The sequence below is a fragment of the Calypte anna genome, chromosome 3 (genome assembly GCF_003957555.1).
Source record: "Calypte anna isolate BGI_N300 chromosome 3, bCalAnn1_v1.p, whole genome shotgun sequence".
NCBI lineage: Eukaryota > Metazoa > Chordata > Aves > Apodiformes > Trochilidae > Calypte > Calypte anna.
This window is the reverse complement of record NC_044246.1, coordinates 66,577,596-66,600,697: the sequence shown is the minus strand read 5'-3', so window position 1 is coordinate 66,600,697 and position 23,102 is coordinate 66,577,596. Positions and strand designations below refer to the sequence as shown.

General features: G+C 42.2%; 1 protein-coding gene across 2 annotated transcripts in view; it reads left to right on the top strand.

The window, feature by feature from the left end:
* The first annotated feature begins 841 nt into the window (after positions 1–841).
* DCBLD1 (discoidin, CUB and LCCL domain containing 1) overlaps positions 842–23,102 on the top strand; it is a 48,688-nt gene continuing 26,427 nt past the window's right edge. The window contains exons 1-2 of one of the 2 annotated variants that reach the window (XM_030448666.1): positions 842–1,209; positions 16,729–16,941. In XM_030448666.1, coding sequence (XP_030304526.1) covers positions 957–1,209; positions 16,729–16,941 — 466 coding nt within the window. In that variant the 5' untranslated portion in view covers positions 842–956. The remainder of the gene's footprint in view (positions 1,210–16,728; positions 16,942–23,102) is intronic. The other variant, XR_003987432.1, reaches the window with a different exon arrangement.

The following is a 23,102-nucleotide window of genomic DNA, read 5'->3' as shown; positions in this document are numbered from 1 at the left end:
CGAGAACCTACCCACCCCATAGCAACCCATCCCCAAAAAGGCTGTACAGAGCCAGACAGGCTACTTTGAATTCTCCGGCACTTTTAAAACGCCAACCTTGGAGGCCTGTGTAATGTGCCAGTGTCCTGTGGTTCTTGGCAGCCGTTTCCTTAACCACGCACCTGCCAGTGCCACAGGTCCAGAAAACTGCCCAAAAGAACCCTTTAAAAACGAAACCAAACCAACCCCCCCCACCATGATCACTCGGCGTAGAACTTCAGTGCACAAAAGCCTGCAAGTGTTAAAGATGCATTTTGTACCCCTGAGCGGAGATACCACCTCAGGAGCAGGTTCCGGGGGCAGGAAGCCCCAACACCACCCTATCCTTGCTGCAGGGGCTGCGTGCCAGCGCCCGCCGGCCCCACTCGTGTGTCCCCCCTGTCCCTCCTCGCTGTGGCATAGGGAGAGCAGCCTCGGAATTAGCCTGCAGGGACTAAAATAATCCTTTTAGCTTAAAAATATGTATGTATGCATGTACGTGTGAGCACATATATGCACATAAATGGCCTGCCAGCTCGGGGGCTCGCAGGAGATGATTGGGGCTGCACGTGTTTGGGGTTACCTCCCAGCCCTGGTGCATCCAGGGGAAGCTCCCCGGCCCCGGTGCTGCACCCCCAGAGCAGTGGTGGGTGGGAAAAGCAGCACCCGGGGAGGGGAGGGAAAAAGAGAGGACGGGGAAGGGGGGGCAGAGCCAGCCCCTCGGTCCACGGCAGGAGGAGGAGATACCCCGCGCTGCAGCCCAATGGGAATAGTGGCGCTTCCCTTCCTCCCGTTTCCTTTCTCCACCCCCAGCCCCAGGACTGGGGAGGCGGGAGGTGGCATCGCTGCAGCCCGGCCACCGGCGGGGCCCGGGGCCAGAGGCAGCCCCGTTCGGCCCCTTCTCCGCCTCCGCAGAAACACCTGCGGGGGGGGGGAGGATGCGGGGGAGTGGCCGCCCCCCTCCGCGGGAGCGCTGCCTGGCCCCCGAGCTGTCCCGGCGAGGAGAAGGAGGAGAAAGACGAGGAAAGGAAGAGAAAGGAGCAGGAGGGAAGTGGGGAAGTTGTGCTTTGCCCGCCCCGCCGAGAGCCGGAGCCATGGGCATCGGCGGGGGGACGAGGGTTGCCCCCTCGCTGCTGTTCTCGCTGCTACTCGGAGCCTCGGCCCCTCTCTGGCTGCGGGCGGAGAAGCTGGGTGAGTGCGGGGAGCTGGCGGGGAGGGGTTTCGGATCCCCCTTTTTCCCTTTTTAGCCGGGGCGGGGGGGTTCACCCGACGCTGGGGGCGAGCCGTGGGGTGCTTGGAGGGAACCCGCGGTCCTTGCCCGGTTGTTCCGCGGGAGAGCAGCCTGAGCTGCTCTGGGCTGTGTGTATCTGACCTGGTTAAGCGTCGCCGGGTTTATCCGCGTGTCTGAGTAGCTGCGAGATTAAAGTGGTAACCGGCCTTACCGTAAACGTAAACTACGGCTTTCTTAATCCGTCGTTAATTAGGACTTCTATTATTATTATGGTAATTATTTTTAAAGTCAAGGAAGTGGAGGAAAGTGGCCGGCAAGTTGCGGGCAGGAGACGGAGGGCGACCCTTCCTGCTGCCACCGGGGCGCCTGGCTCCGGCCGCACCTCGCCAGCCCCGGCGGCAGCCCGGGACGCGGGGTCCAGCGCTCGGCCACCGGCAGCACCTCCTCTGCCCGAGCCCGGGGCTGGCATCCCCTGTCTCACAGCGGGACATAGGCAGGTCTGCTCGCCTGCTGACTCTCTGGGAAAGAGAAAATGCCTTTACTCGTGCTGGGACAAAGCTTCGTGGGAATCTCCAGAGGATCTGGCGAGTCCCTTAGTGATCCTGCAGTTTGGTAAAGTGAGGGCCCAGGTACTATTCTCTTTGCCCTGTGCTTTTATGTGGCTCATTCTTAAGCTTCCTGTGTAAATTGCAAGCACAGATGACTTCTCCTGCCGAGCAGTTGCACCCTTACGGCTGTGGCAATGCCTGGCCTGATGCATCCATCTTAGAGGAGTTCGCTGCCAGCTGCTGGTGAAATAGTTAACACTGGAAATTAACCATCCTAATGAGCTCGACAACGCATTCAGATAAATTAATAGCCCCTGTATTAATGTTCCAACTTGGCTGTAGATTCCAGAACCCGTTGCTGTGTATTAGCATTGCATCCAAGCAGTGGTACAAAGTATGTTTTTTGGCTTATTTATATCTGTTTTTCCCATAACTCCCAATTATGGAAGACTTCCGATAACACATCTCCACGGAAGGGAAAATTTGGTGTGAATTGTGTTGTCTTTCCATTTCTCAGCTTCATGCAGTAACCTTTTTCCTTTGAAGCTTTGCTATTCTGTTCTCATTATGTTTCCCTGTTATGAGACTCCAGCAGTGTACTCCCCAAGAAACAAGTATGCAGGGAGAAAAAAATTCTCCCAGTCCCCTCTTTCAATTGGTTTTTTGTTGGTTTCCTCTTTCATCTATGTTTGTCTTGCACATGATGACATCAAAGAGAAAATTATTTGGAGACTTAGAGGTATCAAATTTTGCTGGAATTTCTGAGACCTTCAGTGCATGAAGTGACACTTAAGCTGCAAATATGAATCCTATACCTTGTCTGTATTTCTGAATTAATTAGTAAAGGTAACTATGTTGTATTTATATTCAAAGTGTATCTACCATCAAACCAGGAGCATGGAAACCTAAAGGAATATTTTAGATGGTTCTCTTTGGAGGTAATTAAAATTTGTAAGATAGCTTGTCCAGTATCCAGAAAGCAAAAAGAGATTTTGACCCCTGTCTTTCCTTTCTCCTCAGGGGGCAGTTGTTCTGTCTGTTTGTTTATTGATATTACCCAATAAATTAGGGGCTAAGTGTTCTAAAGTCACACTAGTGGAAAAAGGAGATAAGGATAAGTGGATACCAACTTCCTGTTACACAAGCTTCTTGACTTGATTTAGAAGTTGTAATGGAGCAGGAGAAGTGACAGAATGAATCAGGCTTGAGTTTCAGCTAATTCTGTCTGTTGTCACCACTGGTGTCTCCCACCAGCTGGTTTGAAGAAAGATATGCTGGTTTAAATGTATGGATTTTAAAATATGCATTTTTAAAAATAAAGTGGTACATTTTTTTGGCTTCTCATGCACTGGTTTAATTCATAATATGGTTCTTATCTGAGTGTGTGCAGAGCATGGGTGTCAGCTCTTTTTCTGCTCTTGAAAATACACTAAACTTGTGTTGTCTGAGGTCATCTATTAAACATAGAATTTCGTTGTTCACAGAATGATGATAGAAAAGGCTGAACATTTAGGGAGCTGATGTTGATTAAAACACATTTACAAACTTAGTAGGTCTCACCTGGGGACAAATATCACATCTATGACTGTGCATGAGTAATAAATACCTTTGAGTTTATTATAAAAGTTTCTTCTTATCCCTTCTTATTCTGCCTAATGCCAGATTTATCCATTTGTCTGCTATTTCTTTGCTGATAACTACAAAATATTCCTTGTTCCCTACCTGCCAACCCCATACAACCATACCTGACCCGGTAACTCTTTTCAAAATCTCCTTTCAGCTGTTCAAATCCAATGCAGAAGTGAGGCAAACCTAGACATGTTCTCTTTTATTATCATCGTTTTTATTTCTTGTCTCGTGGAGCAAGACCTTGAACCATGCAATATTGGGCAGCAGATGCCTAGATGAGAGTTGAATCTGAGTCTTCTCAGAGTTGTCTTTTATGTTTCTGGCCAGTAGGACTTGAAAATGACCTGGAGGTTGGTTGTTTGTGAGAAGGCAAATGAGGAATGGGGGTTTTACTCTGTTAAGAACAAGATTTAAGACACTGCTCTTGCTGTAACTCGTTTATTATCTGTTTGAATGAAATGCAGGAATGAAACTTGTTCATGTGGGATTTGCAGATCAGCATCCAAACATGAACTTTACTTGCAGTATTTCTGGGTTTGTTGGCAGTTGCTCCCAATGCCCAGTTGGAAGAACTGGGAGGAAGAAGACTTTTAAACATGAAGCAAGGCTGTCATTCAGTTTGACAACAGTATATGGAGTAATTGCAAGGGGTTGCTCCAGTTCTCAGGGGCTCATACAGAACCCCTGCTAAGGAATATTTGCGTGATCACCTTATCACTTTGTGTGCCCATTTCCAGGAGACTGAAATACAGATAGATATGAATATTTTTTGTACCCATCCTTACACACGCCCCCCCCACACAGTTTCTGAATATAAGCGATTGGTAAATTTTCAGTTTGTTTGCATTTTGTCCTTATGTCTGCTTTTCCTTGGCTCCCTCTATCTTGCCTTGTGAATGCTGACTAGAATTGCTAAAGAAGGAGGCAACAGTTTTCTGATTGCAGTTCATAAGCAATGTGTGTACCCACTGCATGAAAACGGCGATGTTTTCAGTTGCACAGACTTTGCTATAAATAGCTCTAAGCCCTTTATATGTACTTCTCTTTAGGTTATCAGGGGACATATTTCAAAGAAAATCAAAGACAGGGAGGCCACTGGGAGTCACAGTGACAGAGAAGGGAGAAAAAGACGCCTTGGGAAAGTTACTTGCTCATGCACGTAACATGCATGGCTACCGAATCATATCGCATGCAAATTACTTGTTGATTTGCATATGCAAAACCACATTAATTTATATTTATCAAAACTATGCTATCTTTAGTCCACTGGAGATACGTGTGTGGCACAGTAAAAAGTAGGTTGGAAAACACTGATTTTGAGGATGCTTATGCTACTCTATAGAGAGGCCTCAAAGCCATTCTAGGGACCAGAAGTAGAATAGTTTTGAAAGCCCTTCTGACCTAATGTACCATGCTGAGAAGTGTGGTCCTGAGTGGTGGTGGGCACTGAAGTCCACAGCATAGACACTGCCATAGTTTTGGGGCTGTCTGTATCGTATTCAGTGATCTCCTGTGGCATGTAGTCATCAACACATGGGTTTGTACCATCTGCTAAGAATAAAACAAGCCAGACAAACATCAAAATATAAACCTTCTGATTGGATTCTGTGGGATGGCATTGGAGCCCAGCTATTTGCAATAAAGAATGTTAATAGCAACACATAAGAATGAGCACACAACTTCCCCAAAAGGTTTAATTAGCTTTACAACTGGGAGTAAGAAACTTCAAACTGGGACAATCTAATAGTGATGCCTAAATGAAAAAGGGTAGTGGTTTGACTAGTTTTAATAGTATACAGATATCTTAATTTTTGCTTTCAGAATAAATTATGAACGATTTAATTAAACAGATATATGTCTGTGAAAAGTTGTGCGAGTTCTAAAGCCACATTTTTGAGGTTGGCTGGATGCTTGCACATAGAGGGCTGCCAGTAGTTATGGTTAGGATTGTTGATCCTGTTTAATTAAGCCTGGGAGCTGAGTGTTGCAAGGAGGAAATACTTCTGTCTTTCATTCCCACTCTCCCCGTCTCTTCCTCCAACCAAGATCTGCCTCTCAGGAGCTTCCTTCCAAGATGTGAAAGCTTAGTTTTGTCATGGGCTGGGACTTTCTCATCCTCCCTGGACAGGCTTTCCGGTCCCAGTGCATCCTTAATATTTCCTTTCTCCCAAGGGAATGGCACTGCTGCCTGCACAGCAGCTCTGTGCTGCTCCTCCATGCAGGCAGAGGGAAGGACGAGGGTGTCCATGCTTTGTTCTGCCTTTGCCCATCTCCAAAGAGCTGCAGTAAAGGTGTTATCAAGTACCATGAACAGGGACAGAAGACGGCAAAAGCAAAGCAGGGCCACGCTAGAAACCCAAACCTAAGGCCTCCTACAAGACCAAGATCTGTATTTTGATACTTGGTGTTACACATTGAGGCTTAAGCTTCTACTGTCATTACAATAATGTTCATCAGGCATTTAGTAAAGCTTTAAACGTTGCCTCTTCTCCCAGCTGCTGCAGAAACCTTGTTTTCATCACAGTTTGAATCTGTAATGTTCAAGTTTCTGGCACTTCCACCTCAAATTTTTCAGCAGTATTGGATTTCAGTCTAATGCTTTGACATTAAAGTTGAAGTCATCTTCATGTCATCTTCCAGATGTTCATATCTACTGAATAAAAATTGTTTATTTGTTTTATTTCAGATTACAAAAACACATGGGGAATTCTGGATGCAATCCCTCATGCTGTACAAAGGCCTGTGTGTCCCATCAGAAATCAAAAAAATCTGTTCTTCTTGGTGTAGTAGGAGAGACATCAAAACATTAGAAATGTAGGTGGGTTTCTTCACCCACCTGAACAGAATGGCTTTGTTACACCCCTGAGTCTTGTTGTTGCAGCTGCAGTAACTGCTGGTTGGAGATGTGTGGCTTCTGCCCAAGAACTACTTGGATTTTGCTCTGATGCCACCCCAGTTCTGTGTTAGTGGGTTGCTTTGACTTAATAGTTATCTATGCTTCATTTGTAAAATGAGATAGTAATTTTAAAAGTCTGTTTTGTCTTCCAGGTATGAAAAAAAAACCACAACAACTTGTAAAATGAAGTCAAAGTTTTGCTCATCCCCTGCCACTGGGAGGCTTTGGCAACAAGGTCACAGCTATCGCCTGAGCTGTTGCCCTCCCTGTTTCAGCTTGTCCCAAAAGTCAGGGGTTTGTATTGTCCCATGTTTCCTGTGTCAGTGTGGTAGAGAGGAATTGAAGTTAAAATGCCTGGGAGCCACAGAGCTGAAAGCTTTAAACAGAATTTCAATAGATAAGCTATAATATGAAGTATTGTGCCATGTGTGACGTGCTTGGGAGATCAGAAGTGTGAACATTTTCAGATCCAGGAGGGAGTCAGCACTTGCTGGTCTGTTAGTATTTTGTCATAGACATAAGAGACAGAGTTAAGCTCATTGTGATTAAAACAGATACCTGAGAACATGCTTATTTTCAACAAGTGCTGCTGCTGCTTTTGTATTGAAAATTAATCTTCCCTACCTTTTAGATGAAATTCAGTATCAAAATAAATTGAATGGCTATACTGAAGTATTATTATTCTTATTTTCACCGAGAGTGGAAAATTCTTCAGACCTTTCAGCTGTACCCTGTTTCAAAACTTGAGGACATGATTGTTGGATACTAATGCTAATAAAAACCACCAGTCAAAATGGAATTGTGGAGGTTCAGTATAAGTGGTGTACACAGGGTGTCATAAAATATTCTTTTCTATGTTATTTTTCACTTCTATTTGCAAATACCTTTTATTCAGTCTCATAATAACACGTCATAGAAGACACAGAAATGATGCTGTGGATCATATACATCACCACAACACACGCTATAGTACTAATGTAATGGGATGGCTGTTTTCCTTTCTCATTTTTTTATTTTATTTTAAATATCTGTTACAGCAACTATATATAGCTGCAATGAACCAACTGATCATGACATTTTCTGGTTTATGGAGCCTCTGGGCACACTGTTCTAGCTAAAACCTTGATGATGAATATCAAGCTGTTTGTGTGACAAACAGCTGAAAAAACTGAAAAAAGGCATTGCTTGTGCTAAGTGCTCCAGGTTGGAAGGCTGATGTAGCTTATTGATGTTATCTTCATCCTAGTTAAGTTTTGCTTCCATTTCTGCTGGAGTTGTAAGGAGCCACTAACCATGGCTGTTTTCCTAGAAGTTAGGTTGACTGAATCAAAAGGTAAAATAGAAAATTGTGTGTTGCTAATAAATGACAATTATTATTTCCATCACAAACCACTTAATTTGCTCCTGAGATATTTGTTCATTTATACCTTGGGAATAATGAGAGTCTTGCATAGTTTGCTTTGAGAAAAGTGGTGTGATTTTTGTTTATCTTTCTTACTAACAAGTCACGTAATCCATCTAGGTACACAGGCAAAAAGGTGAATGTGATTTTTTTTCAAGGAAGTTGGGGCAGTTTTGATTACAAGAAAATGGATCATTAGAAACTGTCAGCCTTGCTTGACCTCAGAGGGGAATTACATTTTTTTGAAAAGGAGAGTGTTGGTTTCATTCTGTCATCAGCCATTTCCTTTTATCCAAATTAAAGCTATTTTGAAACCTTGCCTTCCCACCTGCTACTGTAACTGAAACAGCTCTGCTTCAGCCTCTCCTTACCCTGATGTCTCTGAATTTCCTGTCCCTGTGGGTCTGTCAGTCCTTAGCACTGCTGTGAATATTGCTATTCCTGTGCAACCCAATATTCGAGTCTGGCCCTGAGCTTGCAGCATATGTTTCCCACACAGTCTAAATAGGGTGTATATGATAAGTTAATCTCCAGTAAAGCACAGTGAAGAGAAAAACCTAGGAAAAAAAGCAGATGGAGAAAGTAGAGCAACCGATTTGCATATAGCATATATATATATATATGATCTGTCTCTCAGTCAAGATAATCATTTCCTACTTTGCCTGAAAAGCCCTTAATAAAATCCAACTGCATGTTTGCCCCGAATCAGCAGAATCAGAGATTCCCTAATGGCACAATGTCCCCCAGCCCAGGGAAAGCCCATCACTGTGTGGCAGGGGGCTCCACCCCTGCCACATTGCTGGGATGCTGGGGGCAGAGGGAGACAGGGAAGATGGCCATGCCTGCGGGATATTTCTTTCCCCTAGCCTTTACGGCACGGAAGTTTTACCAGGGTCCTGACTTACCCTACTGGTCAGACTGGTGGAGGACCATGCCTGTCTTCCCATTTTTTTACAGTCCTTCAAGTTTTCTTCCCAGTGTGCAGTTACAAACACTCGGGGAATTAAATTCTCTGCACCTTCTCGGTACCTCAACACTTGAGGTGTGTAATGTGGATGTGCATCTTAAAATAGGAACATATTTTTTAGAAAAGAAAAAATAAATTTTCCTTCTGCATAAAGGGGATCCTACATTTAAGATTCCTCTGAAAATTCTATAAATGTGTAGCTCCAGTCTTGGTTTTGTTTCCATAACCACATAGGCTAATAAAATGCTGGGGTGGTCAATCACAGCAGTATGCTGCCTTCATAAAAGAAAAACATTGACAAATAATAAATCCTGCTATGGAGGGAATAAAATGAAAAAAAAAAAATGAAAAGAAAAAAAGAAAAAAACCAAATATTTTTTGTTGCAGCAGTTAAAAAGACATAGAAGTTTTCTCACACCCCCAAGCTGGAGACTCCTGTATTTAGAGAGCTGAAAAGAGAATTCCAGGGATGAAACCTGCTTCTCTGGAAGACTACGTTTGGGTATACTGCCTAAGTCCTGGAAGCAGTGACTAAAACACACTTATTTTTAACATGTACTCTGGTACCGTCTGTCTTTCACAGATTGTTATGGAACCAGACAGGGATCCTGAAAAGCAGAGGCAAAGCTAGTTTGCTAGTATCTGCATATTTAATAGAAGCAAATCAAGAAAACTCTATGATGCTATTTACATTTTTGTGTAAACCTTGTCCCTTATGTGTTGCAGGATCTTGTTCTTTAAAGAAAGCAGCAACTTCGTTATCCTGTGTTCTCATAAATAATTCATAGGAAAGGGACTACCAAGCTCTAGCTGCTGTTCTCTCCTTTTGGCACTGTGATTTCTACAGTAATCTGAAACATCTTGTGGTTTTGTGTAAGTGTGGCCTGGTAGTGTTAAGCTCCATTGCGACTCAAGTCCCTAAGATATGTATGCAGATGAGAAAGTTATTTGATTGAGCAGCAAAATTAATTAGGTGATTAATTTTGGTGAAACTGGAAGAGTCTCAGTATGTGAGTTTCTGGTTTATGATTGTGTTAGTGTAAGTCAGACTTACTTTATTACTTGTTGAGGCTGCAAACCTGAATGCTGAAGGTACAGTTCCCTCTTCAGCAAAACATGGCTTCTTGTTGATGGAAGAAGTTGCTGATAGATTTCTGATTTCTTTTGACATCTTACCAAAATAAATAAAACCTCAACTCTTGCTAGGTTTTTTTCTTTGCAAACTTCTGGAAAGATGAGATGTTTCAGGATCTGTGAAGACTGACCAGGTTGTTCATGACAATCCAGCAAAGTCACTTCCATGTAGGTCAGAACAGCTGTAAAGATTTCCCTGGCTACTGGTATATGGCTATGCCTGCAGTTCCTAAAGAAACTCTTTAACTTTGAAAAATGGGAGCATTGCTTTAAGTTACTTCGCTCAATAGGGCACTTATGATGATTGTCAGGGTTGGGTTTTTTTCTCTATTTGGTGATAATGATCCACCTGGTTACAAAAAATCTTTTTATAAGTCTGAGGTAGAGCATCTCCTGAGGCTGGCTGTAGGGGACACCCTGATTGCAGATGGGTGAATGGTGGGAATTTGTGATTTATGGAACCACTGTGGAAACAATTTGAGATCATTCCTTTCTCATTGCCTTCTCATTCCCACTTAAAGAGAGACATTACAGTAAATAATGTCTGTGAGGAGGAGGGAAAAACAGTGATTTGTTTAGCCTCCTTCTCCTTTTACATCCCTTTGAAGCTGGTAAGTAAATAATTTGGGCAATGAAATCAGCATTCCACAATGTTCCTTTGTTTCTCCTGCTGCTCTACCTTCCCTTCCTGTTCTCAGACCTTCTGCCATCCACTTCTCGGTTAGCTTGGGCAGCAAAATGGGTGTCCTGAGGAACTCCTGCAGCACCAAGGTTAAAATGGTTCCTGAGAACCTAATGGAGTCAAACAAATTAAAATGCAATTTAAAGAAAAGTTTTACACAGTATTTCTTTTTCCTTTTGCAGTAGGGCATATTGCAAAGTGGGATATTTCTTCCCTTGAAAAGCTATTAATAATAATTTAAGGGCCTTGGAAGATTGCAGTCACTGTTTTTCCAGATGAATATAGACTTGCCTTAATTTTCAAGGCTTTCTTTCCTTATTTGAAAATAGTCTTTCAGTGTCCACAAAATACTGTGAAAAATGCAAAGCTGGATTTCTGAAAATAAATCAAAAAATTAAAATGCTTTGGATTTGTATGCCTCTTTAACATGCAGTGTCTGGCCAGCTTTTCAGCTGGTGTGAGTGGCATCTGCCCTGAAATCAATGGCTTGTGAAATTGCTAAATGTGTGGTCACCTCCCATGACTCCCCTAGCTCTGGGCCCCAGTGCTGTGGAAGAGCTGGGTGGAGGACCAGGGGTCCTTGCCCGCCCAGTGATACCTTGGGCTTATGATTTTACACTTCATTTTTGTTACCTGCATGAATCCACTGCCAGGAAAAGCATAGAAGTCTGACATCTTCATCATTCTTTAGAAAAGTTACCAGTTTAGGACCTGGTAGTAGGGGCGTCTTGCTCTTCCATTATAATGGTGCCAGAAGGAGCTGATGCTCTTGAGCCAGTTTTTTTGGCAGAGAGGTTACAGATGAAGTGTTTAACTCTGGATTTTACTCCATCACCTCAGAAAGCACCAAAGGTACTAACTCGTTCATATTTGCAGCATGCACAATTCTGTTAGTGATGAAGGTCAGAGTAAAGCCTACAAACAACAACTTATGTTGTTGCTAAAGGGTAATCAAACAACCTAAACAACCATAAACAATCTAAAGTGTCATCAGCCCACACCAGTGGATTTGGATGGCATCTGGGAAAAAAAAAACAACCTTGGTTTTTTGCTTGTCTTTTCACCTGACCCACATGAACAGGGAGAGCACAGCTTTGACTAGAAAGATTTGATTTTTTGTTCAGATACTTATCTGTTCTTATGCATAACTTGATTCTTCTTTCAAACACAGGCACAAGACTCCTTCTTGACTCAGTTATTACTGTATCTTTTAATAAGCTGGAGATATTACTTCAGGGAAAGCAATGTGGTAGATGAATTTCATTTCTCCTCATGGGGATTCTCGTCAGAGCTTGCAAAGCCATACCCTCAACTCAGCGGTGTTTTCTTCACATTGGCTGCATCTGTTCACAGCCATGGAACTTTGGAAAACACTAATTTTTGGCTGAATCAAAAATTCGAGTTTAAAAATTCAGTTTTCTGCTCTCTCAAGGGAAGGAGGAGTGGGAAGGAAAAAGGACAGGCTGGAATCCCCTCACTGGCTCTGCACCTTGGCTTCTGGGTGAGTGGGGAGGATGTACCTTGTCCCAAGCACCACCATGAAGCTGGGCATCCAAAGGGATGTCAGACTGGGAGAGAAAAGGCAGAGAGAGGCTTTGTGGGTCTTTGTCCTGGTGGGAAGAGACCAGCAGCCAAGAGGTGGCAAGCAGTGGGAGTCTGTAGCCAGAGAGGCTGAGAGAGAAATGCTGGTGCCCAATGGAGCTCGTGCAGCCAGGTGGAAGAGGGAAGGGAGCTGCTGTCTATGTGCACAAGCATGCTGAGGTATAACATGTATTTAGCACTGGAGGGAATCCAAGTCCATTATTAATTGCTTAGCGAGGGTGAATCAGAAGGATGAAAAAGGCAGCTGTTAGCTACCAGGATATTCTAGCAGTGTTTCTGAAAACACACTTTGATATCATGCTATGTAGCTGTTTTGTAGTTGGAGGTATAAACATGTTTTGTGAAAGGTGCAGCACATGGAAAGTTTTTATAGCAGTTATTTAAAAACCTGTAGCCCCTTTCTTACCTCAGAGAGTGATATGCTGAGTGCTTGCACGAAGGTGCTGCACACATCCAGTCACGCATATCAGCAAGGGGTGGAAAAGCCTGGGGAGTGCAGGAGTAAGAGGCCAGGGCTCAGCTTGTGTGCTGGGCTTGGGAAGAGATGGGAGAAAAGAGTCAGCCCAACCAGATGAGTTTGGATGGCAGGAAGGCACCTCAAAGAACCAGCACTGTTTTCAGAGATCTCTAATTCTACTGCCTCTGGGACCACCATCATTTTTCTAAAGCTTACAGTATCTATCAAGGGGCTGTGCCCAGCGTAGCTCATGATGTGTGGTTGGAGCTTATGTGCAGGCATTGATTTTATCACCTACATTCTTCCTGGGGCGGGTAGATCCTGGAGAGGACCCTCCTGCCCATGAACCAGCAAGTGTGGTCAGACCCAGCCCAGAGGCAGCTGCTTGGAGATACTCCTTCACTTCATCCCTCAAGCATCCATCCTGCATGCTTCTGAGGATGGGAAATGGTGCTACCCATCTTGCACCATCTCTCGCCCCCTGCACAGGGCTGTGCACTGGTGTCCTCTGGGAGGAGTCTTAGGTTTGTTTTTCCTGCTCTCAGTGAACACCGTGTGAGAGAGGAGGAGGCACAAGCGGTGCGCCTGTTGTTGGGCCAGAAGGTGCTGGTTGTGGTTCTCACTTCTTGGGGAATTATTTCCCCAGTCTGCCACAGCAAGCTATTTTTATCTGTGGTAAGCAGCCATAATTCCAGCAGTGCCTGATCTTGGGTACAACCTGAGTGCAGGCCAGCGGGTGGGTGCTTGCGATCCAGAGACCACAATCTTGATCTTGATTCAAATGCCCATGGGAACTCAGCTTACAAACTGTGTTTGATGTGCTTTTAGTAACTCCTGGTGCTAACAAAAGATTTTATTAAATCTAAGTGTGTTTATGCTCTTTCTGGTTGCTGAATAACTTATGCTCAAATATTTTGCTTTGCTCCCATCCAGTGAAAACCTGGTTGTCTGGGGCAAAGCTGACAACTTCTTGCCAAATGGAGTGATAGAGAGCAGTTCTCAGAAGTATGCTAAGGGAAAATTCAGTGTTAGCAAGAAGTCATGCATCAAACTGAGTAGCTGAATACCCATACTTCCACCCAGTGGATTGGTGCCTATAGAAAAGAGTGTGACAAGAGGTATTTAACAGTTTTAATAAGGAAAAGCAGTTGTGTTTTAAGCTCAGGTTATCTGAGGTTTGGCCAATGCCTTTCTACTGCAAATCAGAACTTCATGTGGAAAAGTACAAAACTAGTGATAGTGCTATTCACATTTTTCATCTGAAATTGTGAATGGTGTGGTTATATTTATGTTTCTTTTCTGCATTTATTCATGAAATCTCTCTTTGAATGAACTGTCAGATCCTAAATTTTAATATACTTTTTCTCTATACCTTCAGACTCCTTCCCTAGGATGCCTTCTCCTTCAAATTTCAGTGTAAGATTTTCCTTGCTCTGTTAATCTTCTGAGTAACTCAGAACTTAGAGCTGTGGTCAGGCTTCTCTATAATAAGCAATAGTTACTGGGACTTGAGATGACTTTTTGGACATTCCTGTGGCAAACAAACTTTTGTCATGCCTTTTCCTTTGAGGCAGGCAGGCAGAAGAAAGGCAGCAAGGGACATTACACGTACAGGGTAATGTTGTCCTTACCTCTCATCAACTGGAGTGTTTGAATGGCTATACTCCACCAGTGAAAAGCAGGAAAATAGCATTTATGCTTTCTTAGCAAAAAAAAAAAACAAACAAAAGATGGTCCGGTGCTAATATGATTCACTGCTAATATGATAACACTCACTCAAAGGCAGATTTTAAAAAAAGTTGTTTCCCTGGGAACAAGACCTTGTATAACCTCAACAGGAGAGGATGGCAGGCTGAGGTCTGTGGTGCAGTTTTGTCTGTACACTTTCTGCATGTAGTGCTCTGTGACCTGGGCAGTTGTCAGGGTCTCACCATGTCTTTTCAGCTTTTTGAGAGGAGTTTTGTACCATGAAGGATCCTTGGAATTGTACCAAAATGCCACAGGCCAGGACATAGCCCAGAGAGGTAAAGACTTATGTGAACACTCAACTTTAATTTTAAGGACTTCACCCACATGACATCTTGTAGTTATGTTTTTCCTTTGTTTTCCCTCTCCCAACAAGGATAAGATGTAAACCAAACTCCAGTTTTCTTTTATTTTGTTTTCATCATCCCAGCTAAAGGAAGAGCTTACAGTTGAAAGCATGCAGTTGAAATTAAAGGCTACAGGCTGGGTTTTTTTTACTACACAGCATCTGGCTACATATGCAGCAAGCTTGTCCTGTATCCCTGTGGAAATGATCTAGTTCTACACTGCCTGGACCTCTGTGGACCCCTCTCTGGGTTTAGAAAATTGCTAGCTCATATATTGTACTTCTCCTTATGTTTTTGTTCCTGCTGCATAATGTTTCTTTTGAAAAGATGATTTCCTCAAGCAGTTTGCCTTTCATCTGTGGTATATTCCTATGCATTCTGGAATCAGTAGAGCTTGGATAACAAACTTGAGCAAAAGATTATTTTTTTTTATGGGTGTGAACCAGGAGATCTGATAAAACATTACTAATATATTTTATGGTGATATGATTTTGGATCTATGCCTCCTGTTTGCCTCTATTCCAAGCATGAACCTGTGACAAAATAAAATAGCAGGCAACAAAGCTACTAATAATTACAAAGCTTCAAAATAAATGGTGTGGCTTATGAAAAAGCAGTTGAGTGAGTTGGATGAAATGGCAGTGTAATAACATAGTAGCAAGCCAAAATTTGCTAGCTTGAAGCTTATCTTTGCACAGCGTGACACTTTCCCCCTGACCCTGATATGGCACGTTTTGTTATCAACTCTTTGTTTCTAGTTGTTCACCTTTAAATAATCTTATCAAATCTTAATTTTGTTCCTCCTAGTGATGGTGGAAGTAGTTCAGAAAGTAATTAAATAAGCAGACCAAAAAAGTTTAACCAAAATATCCCCAGAAGTAGAATTTTGACAAGTTAATGTAAACATTGTGGATTCCCAGCTCTGCAGGACTCTTTTTTTTATGGATAGTTATAGACTAACTTCAATTTCACAGTGATAAAGGAGTTATCCATTATCTTATCAAGGAGTTATCTTATACAAGACTCCTAAATAAAGAGTACCAATGCCCTAACTGACCTAGAACTGAGGACTGCCAATTACATCCATATCCATATGGCATTACTTCCACTATTTTAACAGCTTCCATTATTTGGAAGATTCAGCAGAATAAAATGGCTTAAGCACAACATAGAAATTTTAATTTACTAGTACACTTTTCAGTGGTTCACAAAAATTTCTTCCTTTAGTAGTCAAGGTCTCTTATTTGATACCTGCTTCCTTCCCCTCCATGAATGCTTCCTGTTTTGCATCTCAGTCCCCACATTCCCTCATGTATTTCCATGCACCTTTTCCTGTTGTCACGTGCTCTGCTGCAGCTGCTTCTCAGATGCCTGTCCACCAAGGAAAGGCTCCAAAGCCAAGCTGGCTCCTACTCAGCACCATGAAAAACCCCTTGAGCAAGGAGGAGCAGCACTTACATCTCTGGGTGTGCTGCAGTGAAGTGGCCTGTGTAGCACTAGCACTGCACATCCCACTTGTGAAGCTTCTCTTGCACCTTTGCTTTGTCCTCTGAGCTTTTTGTGTTGTGCAAATGGCACAAGAAACCCAACAGGAATGTACAATGAGTTGGGGCTGTGATAGCAATTAGTTAAATTATGTTTGTGATTGCATGTATGATTTAGTTACCCTCTCTCTGACAGCTCTTTCTATGGAAATAAAATGTGGAATGGTACTTCAGAGAAAACTGTTTAAGGAAGGATCATATTTATTACTTGTGGAATTGCATCTTCAGGGCTTCACTAGGGTTGGGCTGTAAAAAAGAAAGCCAGAAAGACTGTTTTTACAGGGCTATCAAATACATCTTAGTTCATAAGTGTTTCCAACCCCCCTTTCTACTGCTCTGCAGGAGAAATATGACTATTTTTTTAGTTACCTGTGTTGCAACAACAGCATAACTGAGGTGAAGTACTACAAAATACTTTTTTAAAAGGTGGAAGTGCACAGGAGACATCATTATGAGGCCAGTATTTTCTTACACAATTTTTACTGAGGAATTTTTTTTCTCTCTTCCTTATTTCTTCTCCTGCAGGGGATGGATGTGGGCACACAGTGATGTACCAAGACAGCGGGACCCTGGCCTCCAAGAACTATCCTGGGACATACCCAAACTACACTCTTTGTGAAAAGAAAATCCAAGTACCTCCAGGAAAACGTCTGATCTTAAAAATTGGAGACCTGGATATTGAATCACAGAAATGTGAATCCAGCTACCTTAGCATCCAGAGCTCTTCAACATTGCATGGTATGTAAAAGATAAAGAAATAGTTGATGTGTGAACTGGTAAAAGACAAATCAGCAAAATGCAAGAAGTGTCATCCACTGGGGCTTCTGCCCTGCTCTGACACATCCATCCCCAAGGCTCTGCCCTCAGCCCTGTGGAGCTGTGCTATCACAGCTTTGGCACAGCATATGAATGGAATGTCAACCTTGTACCCTTCTAAGATAGGGGAAGAACTAGCTCACAAACCAGAGATGAGCTGAGAAATTGGAGTCAATGACCCTGCATGTCTCTATTTCCTAGGCAGTTCAGGACTCAGAGAGGAGTTACCCTGTATTATTGCTAGCTGGTAGTCACTCATAATCTTTGCTAATGTATAGGCTTTAATCCTTGCAGGTATTAAATGAGTACATGCAGTCTGCACTCTTGTAAGAGATTTGCACAGGAAGGTATGTGAGTAATATGCTATAGCTGTGCACTTAAAACAATCATAACAACAACAGCATCCTCCCCAGGGAGTGCCTGAGGCCTTCCTCAAATCTGTTTGTCCAAGTAGTTGTTGCTGAAACTTTTGATCTGTTCTTCCTGGAAGAGTCAAACTGTTGTGCCTTTTTTTCAGAAGTCAGATTTAAATTCAGGGCTGCAAGGAGTTCTGCAATACAGAAATAAACTCACAAATTGACAGTTCATAAATTTTTGACCACTGGGAGTGGGCTGTAGCCCTTCAGTCATCTCAGGCTGAATGTGCTGTACTGAACTTAGCAAATAGGATGGATTCAATAGGAAAAGATGATGAAGAGATGAGTTTTACAGAGCCCGTACAGGTTTTCCAGGTCTCCCAGCTCACTGGTCAGCTCAGTCAAGTGTGTGGCTCTCCTAAGATGAGTATTCAAAAGTTATCTTAGTAGTAAGAAGGGATGTTTGCCTTTCATCCATGAGCACAATGGGCCTATCACTCCTCTGGTAAGATAAGATCAAGTGAGATTAGCTCAAAAATTAAAGGAAGGGTAATTATTGTTCTTATGGGGGAGCCATTCCATTTTAAAAGAACCTTCACCAAGAGTTGGCAGTGAAATGTTGATATCTAAACCTAGATTTGAGGCATAAAGAATGTTTCTATTCATGTGTACTAGGATTATTTTATCATTTTAGAACTATAAGTAAAGAGTTCTGTTTTCCTGAAGCAGTCTGTCTGTACTTGAAATTAAGAAATAGGTGTTTAGTATAGCATCGCCATTTCTTTGTGTAATTTTTATTGGTGCTATCTTGAAATTGCTAATCAAAGGCTTTTCTAGGAAACAAGGATAAATTAATACATTGTTTTCTGAAGTGAAAAATGAACTTTAGATGTTGATTGAAATTCTGTCTCATTACACATCAGCTTGAAGACATCTCCACATCATTCAGTCCTGCAATTTTTCAGCATGTGAACACAAATACTTGTGTGCTGTTCAATCAAATCCATATAACGAATTACTTTAAAGTATTCCCACACCCACTTTCAGACCTGATTAGTAATTTCTGATGCACGTGGACTGCAATTTGCATCCTCAGTAACAAACTGCACAATTAGCAGATTTTGCTCATATCTGATTAAACAAGTTTTATAGCTTAGGCATACATGCCATCTGTAATGGTTTTTGTGGTCTGCAGCTCACTGTATATTTTCCCACCAGCACATGTACAGAGTCTCTGCTCTACATTCGGGTAAATCTGTGCAGAACAACAGTGTTGAAATAGTGCTATATGCATAAATTTATTACCTCACTTGTGTTTTAAAAGACACAGGAATAGATAGGATTAGAGATTCTGTAAGTCAGAAGTTTCAGTAGTTTTGCTGTAGCTCTGGGGTTTGAAATGCATTTGTTTGAGTAAAAGAAGCTCTATCAGTGGGCACAGCTAAGTGCATTCTGACTATTGAGTGTCCTTTTTGGCAGCTATTTCTGAGCCCAGATTTCCTTTACAACACTCCCCTCTTCATGAACATCTACAGGCAGGTCAACATATTCCCTTTGGCCAAGAAGATACTGAACTTTGCCAACAAAATTCTTTCATAGGATGATGGAGAGTTGAAAGGATTTTGCAGGCATTGGAAACATCTGAGCAATTAAAAATTAACCTTTGCCTGTTTTCTGTATTTGTCCTGGATTTAAAAAGAAAAAAAATCTGAAAAGCCAAGTGTGAAAGCTGGCAGTATGACTATTACTCATGCTTCAAATTAGCTGAGCAGGCTTTAAGAGGTCTGCAATTGTAAGACAATAAGATCCAAAGGGCAATATGTTTTAAATACCATGATGATCTCTTCAACTCGACAGAAAATGAATGTCAATATGCATATGAATGAGGAGTGTAACTGAAGCTTAGAAAATGGGTCAGAGGCAAAACACTAAGTTATGCACATAAACATAAAATCAGTGCAAGCAAGTCTCCAGATGACAAAGTATAGTTTTCCCTTCAGATTTCTCCCAGGTGTTGTCTTTACATTTAACTGTGAGTCATTCATCTTTGTAACCTTCTGCTAGGATTCATGCAGTAGAGCAAGGAGTAACCTATGTTTAGGGCATTTGTGCTCCATGCAGTAAGAGGAAACTGTTATATACAAATGACTGTATTCATTGAGATTTATGTTAGCCTGGTATTGTTTTCTTAATTTTTTGTAAGTCAGTGACTATAGATTAAATCACTTTACATCCAAATTCTATTTAAGTTCAGGGCATCAGACTGGCCAAGTGCAAGGTTGTGAACCTGAGTTGAGGCAATCCCATGCACAAATGTGTGTTGGGAGGAGAAAGGATTGAAGTCAGTCCTGAGGAGAAGGGTTTGGGGGTGATGGTGGACTAGAAGCTTAACATGAGCTGTCAATGTATGCCTGCAGCCCAGGATGCCAACCATGTCCTGGTCTGCACCAAAAGAATTGTAGCCAGCCTGTCAAGGGAGGTGATTCTCCCCCTCTACTCTGCTCTTGTGAGACTCCACCTCGAATACTGTGTCCAGTTCTGGAGTCCCAAACATAAGAAAGAGACAGAACTCCTTGAGCATGTCTAGAGAAGAGCCACATAAATTGTCAGAGGGATGGAGCACCTCCCTTTTGAAGAGTGGCTGAGGAAGTTGGGGTTGTTCAACCTGGGGAAGGGGAGGCTCTGGAATGGCCTTGTAGCAGCTTTCCAACATCTGAAGGGGCCTAAAAGAAAGCTGGGGTAGGACTTTTTGCACAGGTGTGTAGTGCGCAGACAAGGGGCAATGGTTTAAAACTTGGAGAGAAGAAATTTGGGTTAGATATTAGGGAGAAATTCTTCACAATGAGGATGCTGAAACACTGGAACAGGCTGCCCAGGGAAGTTGTGGATGTCCCCTCCCTGGAAGTGTTCAAGGACAGGTTGGATGAGGCTTTGAGCAACCTGATCTAGTGGGAGGTAACCCTGCCCATGCAGGGGGTTTGAAACTAGAGGATCTTTTAGGTCCCTTCCAACCCCAACCATTCTATAGTTCTATAATTCCTTAAATTTTGTAGTATTGTGTGTGGCAGCTTACTGAAGCCTCCCTGCTCAATTGGGACACAAATATGGCATTACAGTTCTTCTCACCTTTGATACTTCTCAGTTTTGGTGAATGCAGCTATTGTATTTAGATTTCTCCAATATTGCTATCAAAAGATGGTCATTAAATAATCTCTAAAACTGGAGACATGAAGTGGCTGAACACTGTAAGTCTGGGTTATTACTTTGTACATGATTTTTTTTCAACGTTCACTGTACAAAGAAACCTACAGTAAGCCTTTCTTTTTTCTTTTTTTTTTTTTTTTTTAATTTTCAAACTGTTAGCTTTGTATCTAGACTGTATTATGAAAATATTAATCATCAGTCAGCAAAGGTAGTGTAACGGCAGTTTTGGTGAAACTGAGTCACCTCTGACAAACCTTTAAATATTAGCACAGCTTTGCACATGTTGTCTCTAGGAGAATTAAATAGAAGATCGTGTTCTCTTTCAAAGGCACAGCTTTGCACTGGATAAAGATACGGGGTGGAGGAGGGGGGGAAATTGTGCCACAAAAGGAATCTAGAATAAAAATTACTATGAACCATGACCTCAGAGTGTAGACAAGGTGCATCCCTTACTGAAATGCTTTTCTTCTCAAGTTAATTGCATTATCTGAGCATATTAAAAATACTGAGCTCCGAATAAGAGCTTCTTATTTTTTAATTAGTTAAAGGGATATGTGAAAACGAGATTAACCATGTGGTCCCTGTAGTTATCAAGAAACAAAATTTCACTCCTCATTAAGGTGTAACATAAATGTTCTAAAAGTTCAACAGGACCTTCTTTTCATAAGCTTCTTTTCATGTCTGTATCTGATTTCTGTACCTCTTTTGGCCCTTTTTTCTTTCCCCAACTAATAGCTTAGTATTTTTTTGCTTAACATTGTGAGATGATCATCAGTCTTGACTGTAGAGAGATTCAGGAAAAGATAAGTACCTACTTACTTCTCCATTCACTTGCAGTCAGTAGGAGGTTGATGTGTTCCTCTGGGGTGGATGTCAGATCTGCTGAGTGACTAGTAATAATTTGGAGAGTAAGTGCAGTTAACTTGTTCTTTGCATAATTTTCAGCCAGTAACTAGCATGAAATAGAGAAATTACTGAAAGTGCTTTCTCCTCCCTGTACCCTGTCGCTAAGGGTTGTTAAACAAATTGAGCATTTACTGATGTGTGAGGATCTGATGGCTGTGGAGACAGTGTGTGAGCACGTGTGTGTGTGTGTGTGCACATGTGTGTGTGTGTGAGAGCCAAGCACCTTCAGATACCTCCTACCATTATGATTTGAGGGGACTCATCAAACCAGTGTTTCCTTACTGTGTATTGTAGTGAATATCTTGCTTGACTAAAGGGTGTGTCCAGATTTCTTTTTCACCCCTCGAAGGAAACTTGTTATTTCAGTATTGTTTCTGGTATTTCAGGAAATCCAGTGAAATGCCCAGACAAGTTCTCACTGAAGATCAGGTTGAACAGTTTCTTAATTGTCAGAACTCTTTTGAGAGTTGTTTTTTGCTTGAATGGTTACAGTATCCTGACCTTTCAACTGTGGACAGACATGCATCAGAATGTCTGGATTTGGTGTTATCAAATGAACTCTTTTTTCCTCTTAGCTGCATAAAGTGTATTATCTATTTTTCTGTCTTTTTTGTTAAAGAGCTACATCTCTTTCTAATGATTTCTAGCTGTTGCTGTGCTTCTGTCTTTGGGTTTGGCTGAAACCACAGATATTAGAAGTGGGAGAATCTCACCTGAGGTCAAGCAGGCAGACCTACAGATGGTGCTGGTGGCCCAGTCCCTCCCTTTTAAAAGTGCTAGTTACTTCTCCAGCCTGACTGTACTTGGATGCCTTTTTCTTTCTTTTATTGCAGTCTTTGGCAACCCTTTGGCAACATTGACTAAAAGTTATATCTATTTTTTCTAAAATGAGAAATTCTTACCACTCAGACTAATGAAAGACTGTTGCACAGTGTTAGGTGTTGAATAACCAGCCTGTCTCATCCTGACTAACAAATGTGACAACTCTGTCAACTCAGTATTAAACACCACCTTCCTCATGGCCTGCAAAGATGGGCACAGAGCAGCACCTTTCTTATCCTGGTCCATCCTTGCAAAATGATATGCATGGCAGGGTTTGAGCAAAGAAGAGGTCTCTCTCCTCTACTCCTTTCTTCCTCGGTAGGGGAAGGGGAATAGTTACTGCTTATGGAAGTGGAGCATGTGTGAACGTGGGATGGAGATGAATTTCAAGAATGCAGATGTTTTCATACAACAGATCCTTGGTGGTTTCGTGAGTTGTTTCTGGAAGACTTGCACCCTGGCTTAATTTTTTGTTCTGAACTGAAGCAAGCATAATCCACGTTCATCATATCCCCAGCTACTGAGGCACTTCAAAATTTGAGAAAAGTCTACTAAACATCAGGATCACAATTTAAAACACTGTTTTCTCCAAACAGACTTTTTAGGAAATTATAATCCTGGAGAGGCAGATCCATGGGATCATTGCTATGCATTGCTTGCCAGGCATCCCTTACTCTGCAAGACTAATGCTAAAAAAAAGGGAGAAGATTCCCCATAGAAGAGGAGATGTTTCAAGTTGGTATCTAAACCAGGTTTCTTAAAGATCTCTGCAGATGTTAAACTGCAGACTTTAAA